Below are 12,057 nucleotides of genomic sequence, written 5' to 3' on the forward strand. Positions count from 1 at the left end.
CAATTAACTGACAGTAATGCAAAAGTAATGTAATACATTATTTTTCTATAAAATGTAGGGGTTTTTTTTGAGCATCTCAATATTGCAACACGTTCCATTTAAATGTAACACTGTACTACCCAACACTGAATAATATGACTAGTTCTACAGCATAAACGAAGAAAAAGCAAAGATAATCATGCATTTGTGTTCCACAAACATGAAAGCACTTTAAAACATTGATATGAACTACAAAGCAAGCTCGAGTCAAGGTCCTTCAAAGCTGTCTGTGACAACACTGATTAGAACGCCAGAGCAGTGGGGCCAATAAAGAGGGGCCCGACTGAAACAGTAAAGTGTGAAATGAGAGTCATGATGGGGACCATCATCATTTGATTCAGGAGCAACCTTCATTTCAAATACGCACGGCACCTTCACGCCTGCCAGTCAAATCACCCCAACACAGCCGAGGAGTTGAAGGCAGGCACCAGTGTGGGATCTTTTAATGGCAAACACAATTAACAGGCAGTTTACCGAGGGAGAAGAGAACAAGTGAGGGAGAAGCGACCATTACGATCACACTAATACCAATTTCATGCTCTTCGTAGTGTAAAAGAATACCATGTCCACAGTCATTTCACTGTGCTGAAACACTATCTGACAAAGGCCAGGACAGGAGGCCAGGAGCAAATTGAAATAAGCCACTTTGGCATTCTAGCCCACAAACAATGTGGCCGTTAAAACCCTTTGCCCCGAAAAAGGACATTGGCGGAAATTCCTGACATGACATTTGAAAGCTGTGGTGACTCTTGTGCGTTATCTGTGCGAACGTTTGTCCGACTAATACAGTTTACAATCAGTCGTGCATTTTCCTAAACAAATTTCGACGTTGTGTTTTGCCATTTTATGCTACAAGACCTTCTGGAGAAATATGTTTGACAGCAAATATAGTGAGATGGAGGAAATGGTCTTTCCATTTACTCTTAGAAGCATAAAGGGATAAATTATTGATAGCACTATTATTATATAGCATGCGTAAATCATTCTTAGTTTTGCTGGGGGCCATCAGAGATACCGTGCAGTCACAACCTTCGCCGTCATCGCAATCCCCAGTCACCAATTACACACCATCACAGTCACCTGCCTTCTGATCACACGCACCTGCTGATCTGCAATCAAGTCGCTTTTAAATACCTACGGCATTCAGTATTTCTACGTCGGGTCTACCATTCAACACGCTGAACTGCGCCTTACTCCCTTTAAACCGCTTACCTGTTGCTACGTTCTTATTTGAGCTTTTATATTTTTATCCTGCTAGGGATGAGCGTATGCAGGCGAGTACTCATTAAAGAATTCTCACTATAATTGTTGTTAAACGTCATAACATAAGAAAAGTAACAACAGCAACAAAACTGTCAGCCGGCCATTATCAAAGAATAAACTGCAACAGGATGCCAGCGCTGGATGCTGATATAGACAGACAGCATTGCTTATTACGTGGCTACTCGCCGAATAAATATGGACATGAAATAATGACTTAAGCTGACGTTCTTTTGTAAATTTACCAGGCGGTGATAAATGCAAAGAAGTGCCCAGTTTATTATAAATAGTGTTAGATTTGAAGCTCACATTTCAGTTTGTGATGTTTTATCACCAAAAAAAATGTTGGTACACAGTTTCAAAGAGAAACGTCCACTTAGTGGTGAGGACAGGTTCAATAGGTGAGCCCTCACGCTTTTTAATCACGTTGACATGGGTTAGTATTTCTGTTTTTATTACGTTGTTTCAGTTACACATCGCGACGGTTCAGAATTCAAATATCCGAGCGCTGTTGCTAAAAGTTGATGCTCTGTCATGTTGGAAATATGCCCTACACCAAACCCAACCCTAAACCTACCCAATAGCGTTAAAGGGACACTTTACTTAAAAAAGACCCAAAAATTAAAAAAAACTCCAGAGTTAAAAAGTTTTATAGTTTTTGAATCCATTCAGCCGATCTCCGGGTCTGGCGATAGCACTTTTAGCATAGATTAGCATAGATTACTGAATCTGATTAGCATGTCTTTTAAAAATGACCAAAGAGTTTCAATATTTTTTTTTCCTGTTTAAAACTTGACTCTTCTGTAGTTACATCATGTACTAAGCTCCACGGAAAATGAAAAGGTTTTCTAGGGCGATGTGACTAGCAACTACACCTTCATTTTGGGCTAATAATCAAGGAACTATGCCGCCGTAACGTGCCGGGTGCCGTGATCGCCAGAACGGCTGAATGGATTCAAAAATGGTTAAAACGTAACTTTTTAAACAGGATTCGAACCTAAGTGCAATGTCGTATAGCGCGAGCTACCAAACAAACCTATCGTCTATGAAAACCCCCTAATATGAAGGTGCATACTAATGTTCAAAAGCGTCAGTTTTCGAATCTCTCAGCGTATTAGCATTGCATTGAAGTCACATGATATTCTTTCAAAAATGATGCTTTATCAAGGAAAACTCTGCAAATCAGTGTATAATAAAAGGTTTTACTGCCACTAGTGTCCATTTCTTTTTGAAGCTGCAGTGAGCTACGTATGTGTGCATTTATGCCATGAGACCAGGTAGCTTTTATGACATTTTTACAGACAGATGTAATAACACTCACAACCAAGCAGCTGTCTGTTGATGAAAGTGCCCTGGCACCAAATGACTATAATTCACTCCCGAAATTTTGACACGCACTCTCGACAATAAAACAAACACATTCAAATATTCTAAAAATATTAATCCTGAAGTCCTCAGAGAAATTTTCGATAAAATCGATAACTGATGCGCATACTATGCAGCGATGCAGCTGCAGAGTCTTGATGTTTATTAGTGTGCGAATATTCAGAGAATATCTAAATGCTGAATAATGAAAATCAGTTTCACTTTAAAAAAGGAAAACGCAAAATTTCCATCCTATATCCTTTTCGGCATGCAGTCTGTGGCATTTAGTTTTTGCTGTCTCTGCACAGCTTAAACTAGATGGAACTTAAATAGTTCTGTTTAAAGGAAATCTTGTTTGTTTTCATTCATGTCTCACAGAAATGACAAAAAACATTAGGTTTGCAGAGTATTGTTCCTTGCTGGGACCGCTGATAACCGCGTCAGTCAAGCTGCTGTTTATTTGCTGTAATGGGCTCAGTCTGAGAAGCAGAAGTAATAATGAGCGAGTTGAGCCATGTTTGACCAGTCGCAGATGAACAGATTTGGAAGTCTGTGGACGGCAGCCTCAAAGTGGCGCACGGTCCACATAGAGCTGGAAACAAGGAAAAACAAACATGCATTAATAATAAAAAAGAACGCTTAATCAAGGCCACTACAGAAACATGACTAGTATGTTTAAGGTGACTTAATGATTTCAGAGTGAAGGCTGTTTTTCGTAAGCAATGAAAAACATTGTGCACCTTTGCCAATTAGATCAATATTGTGTAAGGGGAAACACATCCATAAGAAGGAAAGATCTATATAAGAAGAGATCAATATCTCTTTTAAAGTCCCTCTGTGATGGTTAAACAAGCTCTAGATGGAAATCATAGTCTATTTCATGTCAAATAAGCTTTTAGTGGAACAAAGATGGAAATGAAAGTGTGGGCCCATTTTTATGACCAAACAGAGGGTCGCTCCGCGTAGTTATTGCTTTTTGTGTATTCACTTCTAAAGGCCGTAAGGTAATTGGTGAGGTATTATAGGTATATATACAGTAAGCTATCGTGAGATTGAACCCTGTTCATAAGAGGGTGCATCGCTTTGTTGCTTGAAATAAAATCTTTTTTAAAATGTCAGCAAGGTTCGAGTTTCTTCCGGGAGGCAGGTTTCTCGTCTCAAAACACCACAGCCTCGAGATGAAAATAAAGCTGTGGAATTCAACACAATGAAATCAGAGCAGAATCGCACACCGAAGAGCAAGTGTATACATTTAATTAAAACATGCCAGGCTTTGGCAAGAAAGAGAAGGCATTTTAAGCAGCATGTGATGTGCTGTGTTTCATTTCCACAGGGAGAGCTCTGGAGACTGGCTTTATCACTCTCTGCTGGTCATAGTGATCCACTGAGACAACAAATCAATACTGGCTTTTTTCCTGCCAAAGTAAGCAAAATTTGCTCCCTATCCGGAGCACTGAATATGATCAGATGATAGCAAACGATGTTGTCTGATGTCCGTCATAAGGATTCTGCGAGCCTTTGATAGGATGTAATATATTTACACAGTCCTATTAAAATTCATTAGACTTTTTAGCCCATGTATTGAGTTTGCTTCTATTTTTAGCTTCTTTTATAGATGTTTTCGAATGAAGCATCATATGTTCAACAAGGTAGCATGCATTTGATCAAATACAGTTAAAACATTTTTATAAAAGTTAAAATTTTTAAAATGTCTAATTTCTGTTTAAATATATTTTTAATTAATTAATATTGTTAAAAAAATTCTAGAATAGACATTATGAATGCATTTTACTGTGTTTATTTATAGTTTAAACAAAAAAAATGAAAATTAGCCCATATTTTACTCACCCCAAAGCTAGGTGTATATGACTTTCTTGTTTCAGACGAACACAGTCTTTTTTATTTATTTATTTATTTATCCTGGCTCCTTCAAGCTTAGTAATGGGGGTGGATAGCGGCCATTATTTTGAAGGTCCTTAAATTGGATATATCTGCAAGTTCTGCAATGTAAATGTAAATCTAACCTATGTGCCTTTGGCGGGTGGTTATCACATGTCCTCTGAAGCAGATCGATGGGTTTTTGTAACTAAAAAGTCAGCCAAGAAGCCAGAACTCGCCGTTCTCACAGAAAATAACACAAATCAGTTATTTATGTTATCATTTCAAAAAATTTTCAGACTGTGTTCACCTGAAAGAAGAAAGTTATATACAACTAGGGTGGCTTCATGGTGAGTAATATGCAGTATTTTTCAATTCTGGGGGAATTCTTCCAGAATATTTCCTTACATATTATTGTAGCACAGTTTGTGCTGAGGAAAAATTAAATACATGTTGACCAATAGTGTGTTATAAGTAGCAGAAAAAGCATTTAGAATTGTTACTGAATAAAATATATATATATATATATATATATATATATATATATATATATATATATATATATATATATATATATATATATATATTATAGAATAATAGTATAATTCATATTTAATGATCCAAATCGCACCTTGATCTTCAGTGGAAGAATAGCATGCTTCACTGCACAAAGAATCACATGATAAATGACACTAAGATAAATGATCAATATATCTTATTTTATTCTTTCTTATTTATTATCTTCTTTCATTTATTTCCAAAACCTTACATTTAAGCAAGGTTTATAAAAAAAATTCTGAAACCCAATGTGAGTTTCAATGTGAACTTTTAAATGGGTAATTTATAAATGACAGCACCAACCCTGAACACAGAATCCACACTAAAAAGCAAGCTTTGTCTCCGTCCAAATGAGCTCAGGTGTGTTCTCTGCCGTAATTAATACTAATGAAACATCATGAAACATCATCCAGATGCAGAAAAATGGCAAATTCATAACTAAAAGCATTTATGCAGTGATCTCAATGTAGGCAACTTGACCCCTTTCCAAAGCACACTTCATCTTTCATAACACAGCCCCCTCCCTCCCTAAGGCGGAATAGTTAAACACAATCTACAGAGATTCTTGCCTAGTCTTTTTGCCTGAAATCAATACAGGAATTGATCCTCCATAGCTGAAATGAAGCCACAGCACTCCAGCAGCCCAGCAATGTTCAGCACAAGCCCAGAATATCATTTAGTCATGTAACATAATTATAGAGAGCAATACAGATCATTTGGCATCAACATCATCTTGCTCAGCTAAAGGTCTCCTGAAGCTTCTCTTCAGGTTTCAGAGACTGTAATGAGTGAAATGGAGCCAATTCACACAGAAATGCACTTCTGACATCTGTCAGAGGCCTACTATGCTTTTGACCAACCGCGTTCTACACATTCTTCATATGACTTTATGCAAAAATGTATTAAACATTCCTGTAAAACAACCGTTAAAGCTATATAAAAGACATGACTAGACCACAACTGGGCAAAAAAAACAACAACTAAAGCCTGCATTTTTATATATATATATATATATATATATATATATATATATATATATATATATATATATATATATATATATTAATTTGTGTGTGTGGGGACATTTTTGTGGGGACATTTTTTAGGTCCCCATTAGGAAACAAGCTTATAAAACAGGCAGGATTACATTTTTTCAAAATGTCAGGTAGGTTCAGGCGTAGGACAAATAACACATACAGTCTGTACAGTATAAAAACCATTACGCCTATGGAATGTCCCCATAAAACATGGAAACACTACATATGTGTGTGTGTTTATTATTTCAAACTAAGGAAGGGTAGCAGGGCAGACCGAGTTCATCCAGTGTTCCAGATGAGAGGCCTGTCACGCTGTTCAAAGGTTCAGAATGGGGTGTTTGTGAACAGATTTCTTAATACCGCTCACTTGTGCCTGGGATAATCATTGACTTAGGGTCATGAACTGCTTGAATGGATGACAGTATGATAACCCAAGCTGAAGGGTTGCTTTCTTATCAATGTCCATTCAAAGACATTTTGTTAAACAACAGTATTTTTTCAGAAAATCTATCACTTATCTATTTTAATTCTAATCTAATTTAATTAATTGGTTTGCATTTTATATTATTTTAATATCAACAATATTATAATTATTCATTTATAGGTGATATGTTATTAATAATTAAAGCCCGTAAACATTTCAACTGTGAAAATATAATTTTTTTTGTAAATTTGCCTGTAATGGCAAATTCATTTTGCAGTCATTCAGTGTCATGTTACACTTCAGAAATCAATCTAATCTGAAAATATCTGTTTTATTTAGATAGATAGCTGTTTTTTGTATGTTTAGGGATGTAGAATATGGTCATGCAGAATATGTGCTTTATAGGTAGTGATAAAAAGCCAATATGTTAATAATAGGCATGCTAATCAGCAAATAGTTCATGCTAAGAATTGGACCCTATAGTAAAATCTTGCCAAATTGTTTCGTTAGATTCTGGTATCTTTAGATCTAAATATTACTCAAATATGTGATCTGTATTAGCCTCAATGAACGCGCTAAACGCAGTTGTTCAGAAATAAAAACTGACTAATCTGATTTAAACAAGTACGCATTTTTGCTCTACTTTTGCAGTCGCTACGTAACCATTTATGTAAGCACTTACATCAGCAGCATATGTCATAAGGCCAATGTCTCGGTAAGCACCGCTTGTAATCGCAGACCATTACTGGATTATAAATATTCCCAAGTTTCCTCCCGGACGTGAAAAGGACTTCTTTTTTTTACAGCGCGGATAAAAGCTCCGGCAGGTACAGCACCTGACTTTGACGGCCATGATATGGATGTCTGTCAGCTAATGGGGCTTTCATAACGTTCATATTGCAATTTTGGCTTTTAAGTCGACAATTTTCTATCACGGTACTTGACTCGCTATCAGGAAGTGGTCATTGTTGGGGTTCGGGGCCTTCCATAAAAAGCCGTAGCCCTTTGTGTAAGCGGCCACATTAATCTGGTTTTTAACGAACACTGATGGCCATCCCGGAGGATTTTTTAATGAATCCGTGAGCACACACAAAGGCACACGTTTAGCGCTCTCGGAAAAGCAGGATATTAAAATGAGACGTCTGACAGCACTGCCAAAATGAATGGCCAATTTAATTGCCCCACGGACAGCCATTATTATGACATTTAGTGAGGTATTTTCAGTGGCAGACAGGAGTCGTTTAGAGCACGTTTTAAGTGCACTCTGCACGCCAAGGTCACGTTGCCATAGTCATAACACTCATGAATAGAAATGCTAATGAGAGTCGTCGGTAACAGTTCTATTTTCTCTATGAAAGTCAATGCCCATATCTGCTCAACTTAAAAGAGAAAGCTTTATCTCACCTGAGCAGAGATGTCATCCGGCGTGTGCTGTGCATACCAAGACGTCATAAAGAAGATCGTTTTCTCTAAGGCTCGCCGCTAACAGATAGGATTCATGTAAATCAGATGTGCTAACGCTAGATCAAACATGGCACACGCTACGGACAGCAGGAAGTAATACTGGAAACACAGACACAGTGAAGTTGAGAACGGGCCTGCACCGAAGCACAGTTTCAAAAGGAACACAATTACAACATTTGATTATGCCTTCTTACGTTTTGATTAGGTTAATTGATTTTAATTCAAGGACGTGAAGTCTTTAAAACAAACATTTTATGCCTCCTTTTTCTCTAGACTAATTTAACCACTAAATTAGCAACCTGCTTGCTTAAGTGCACTTGATAGAAACAAAACGCGATTTAAAAGTAATGCTTTGAAATCTAAAAAGGGGAACAAAGTAGGCCATCAATCATGCGCCGCTCACAAATCAATGGGCCTGTTGCCTGCAAAGTGCACTGTACATCAGAAGAAATTGTGGGACATATGCGACTGTATACTTGTTTATCTGGAGGAAATGATCCTTAAATTGGAACTGTACATTTTCATTAAGCTGTTAATTATGGCTTCATCAGTGTTGAGCAGCTACTGAGAGCTCAACTGCTGTACGGGTCCCTGTCCAAGGTCCTGAAATCTCTTCCTAGAAGCACACGAGGCCATGTTAAAAACGTATTTGTTTTACCTCTTAGCCATGTCCACCTTTTAAAACATTCAAAAGGATTCAAGTGTTAATATTAAAGGATTGAGAAATAAACCCTGCTAATAAAACTGTAAATGGACCAACATTTAATGCAAAATCATAATTTATAATAACACCACCATCATCATAATTCTATGCAATAAACTATTACAATAAGGTTCAAATCAAATATACTGACCACGCGCAATATTACATTTCAGATCGTTGTTTTATTAAAATCAATCATGATGAGCTTCTTTTTCCTCGTTCGATGTGTCTGTGTTATGCACACCAGAGCAACTTTCAAAGTTTCGTCTCGCAGTCTCCCACACAAATCACCTTACCTGACTTTAAAACATGGACACGTGCCCAACAGATAAGTGTGTAAAAACGTCCTGCCGAACGAAATATACCACGCTCAGACACGTTGCTTTACCTCGATATCCGGCAATTCTTTGCTCAGCATTGTAGCCATTATGTCCGATCTGCTGTATTGTGATCCGATCTCTCCTCCGTTACAGAGACGCGCGAGCGCTCGACTCCGGCGGATCTAAGCGCGAGCTCTAAAAACACGCGACTGGTCCATTATGTCACCGATCACGGCTCGCCTCAGCAGCGGCTCTGAACTTTGTATCGACGCAGACGTGATAAAGTGCTATTCTTAAACCACCTGTGCGCACATCTGTTGTCTCTTTTCGCCCTATTCGTTTTTTTTTTTAATTGACACGAGTGGACAACATGTAAATAGTTTGGTGAAATGGTAGATTCCGACAACAGACGAAGTTTAGAGGGTCAAAGTTTACATGGAGGGTAAGGCTAGGCTGCACGTGCTGATTTTACAGCCCCGTTTTCAATAATTAACAAAATACAATATCTATCTATCTATCTATCTATCTATCTATCTATCTATCTATCTATCTATCTATCTATCTATCTATCCATCCATCCATCCATCTATCTATCTATTTTATGTGTAATAATTAATCTGTTTACATGAATAATTTACATATGTAACCCTGTATCACCAAACCGGTCAAAAGAGTCAATATTTCTACATTTTATATATCAGCAATTCATATTACTAATCAAAAATTAAGTTTTGATATTATAAAATATCTTCATTGAACATGACCTTTACTTAATACCCTAATGAGTTTTCAAGTAAAAGAAAAATCTCAAATTTTCACCCATACAATGTATTGTTGGCTATTATTGCACATATACCCAGTGATATTTACCTGTTATCCAGAGTCACACATATATGTCATTAATTATATGAATTCATATGATTTTTATATTAAGTGTTCTTTTAACGAATAATCATAAAGCTTGCACATTTAAATATGCAGTTCAGTGTTTATATAATTCTTTAAACTGTACAAGGTACACATTTATCAAGAGACATTTTCCAGATCTGAATATTGTTGTCATCATTTGTAACTGTATATACATTTACTGCATATTTATGTGACTTGAGTCAAATTGCATATTTCAAAATACCTTATGGTGTCAGAACACTCAAAGATGAAAAACTCTTGGCTTCAGAGTAGAATGTAAGGTTAAATGTTTTTTAGCCAGTCTCACAATGAGGGAATGGCTTATCAAAACTATGCCGCTGGCTCCTCCCCCTCTTTCTTTCCTCTGTAAACCTGTAGTTCAAAGTCTGATGACTCCGAGTCTCTGAGCTGTGGTATTATGCAATATTCAGTACGCTTGAAAATAAAGGTTCCAGGAGGGGGTTTTCACAGCGGCGCCTTTAAAGAAACATTTTGGGTTCACCAAATAATACCTTGGAACATGTTAACATATTAATAACGTTAATAAAGTACATGTTAATAAATAACATTTTCCCACATCCTTTGCCCAATGGAGATGTTCCACGGATGTTAAAAGCTATTTATGGAACAACAGATGTCAATGAAGAACCTTAGTTTTTTAAGAGTTTAATTTTATATTAAACAATTACATTATTATTTTTTATAGAGTGTAGCTTTAACAGCCGTAATTCAAATAGATGCTGGTAGTCAAAAATGAGATAATATATCATGTTAAAAACAAGCAATTTCAGACATTTTCTTTTAAATGAGTGCAAACTTGAGATGAAGATGTGTTTGAACAATGTCAGAGTACAGTAAACCATCACACAAAAAGACACAAGAGTGTTCTACTTTATTATAAAAACAAATATTTCCAACAGATGTGTTTTTCATTGTAATACCGTGCCGTAGTACATGAGACGGAATGAAAGAATGAAAGTACAGCGTTCGTCTTATCAGACTTGTAATTCCGTTTAGCCTTAAGACAAGACTCTTTGTTTTGCTGTTTTTGTGTAGACACCTCTGCCATCGCATGCAGAAATAGGTCACTTCACCTTCCATTCACTAGTGTTTATTCCTCCTCCTGCCTGCTTGCATTTCTCGTCTTTGCAGTCAGAGCGGGTTTCTCTCCAACCCAACACAGCAGGCCAAACGTGAGCAGGGCTTGATGTTCAAACACCTGCCGACTGCTGAGGAGCTTTATTTCTCAAATCTGCAACTCTGGAGCTCGAGCTGAGCTTCTCGGTGCTGTGTGTGTGTGTGTGTGTGTGTGTGTGTGTGTGCCTCCGGGTCTGCGTGCATGTGGGTTGCACCTCAAGTTATTTTTTTTCGTTGTTTTTTTTTAGCGATCTGCTTAGCCTTCGATGCGATATTGTGCTTTGTGGCGAGACAGTTATTTTCGTCGCTCATCATAATCATTCAACACGGTGTTAGTCGTTTCCACAAGACAATTATTTTGTCCACTCATTGTAATCGACAGTGATGCGGAGTTTAGCGCACTTTGAATGCCGTACACATCTCTCATTGAAATATTTAGATGTTATAACACAAACAACAACGCAGAGATAATCACGAAAACAAAAACAACGTCCCAAACAGTGTTTCTATTTGCTCTCCCTTAGATTCACATTCGCCCTATATTTTTCAAATCTAATATTTATGTTCGGGACAGCAGCCTCCTCATGCTGAGAGCTGATAAGCCCGAGGCAACTTACTGATCAGAGGGATTGTGGATCCTCTAGAATCAGCAGGGGTCAGAATATCATTATAATCAAGCAGCTGTAGTAGTACAGACCCAGTATTCTGGACCAAAATCCAGCACAGCATTGTCATCACGCAATACAGACTCTGGCAACAGATGACACACTTGGCTCCCGTGAATTTTTCCTCTCCTCCGTGTTGGCCAATTCGGTGAATCAGCGTTTGATTGATTCTCGTCACCCAGCGTTTGTGTGCTGAAAGAGAAATGATCTCAGTCCTTGGGCAGTAACAAACCTGACATCAGATAAGTGTCCTTTCATTTTCGGAGCGAAGGAAGGCGGCTTGATTAGTCGTTTGTGA

At 37.5% G+C, this 12,057-nt stretch overlaps 1 protein-coding gene across 1 annotated transcript in view; it reads right to left on the reverse strand.

The window, feature by feature from the left end:
* The window catches only part of dpydb (dihydropyrimidine dehydrogenase b), a 100,754-nt gene extending 91,318 nt beyond the window's left edge, over nucleotides 1–9,436 (reverse strand). Inside the window, exon 1 of the mRNA XM_043260818.1 lies at nucleotides 9,117–9,436. Coding sequence (XP_043116753.1) covers nucleotides 9,117–9,155 — 39 coding nt within the window. The 5' untranslated portion in view covers nucleotides 9,156–9,436. The remainder of the gene's footprint in view (nucleotides 1–9,116) is intronic.
* Between the last annotated feature and the right edge of the window lie 2,621 nt (nucleotides 9,437–12,057).

This window comes from Puntigrus tetrazona, chromosome 2, assembly GCF_018831695.1.
Source record: "Puntigrus tetrazona isolate hp1 chromosome 2, ASM1883169v1, whole genome shotgun sequence".
In the NCBI taxonomy this organism is placed as follows: Eukaryota; Metazoa; Chordata; class Actinopteri; order Cypriniformes; family Cyprinidae; genus Puntigrus; species Puntigrus tetrazona.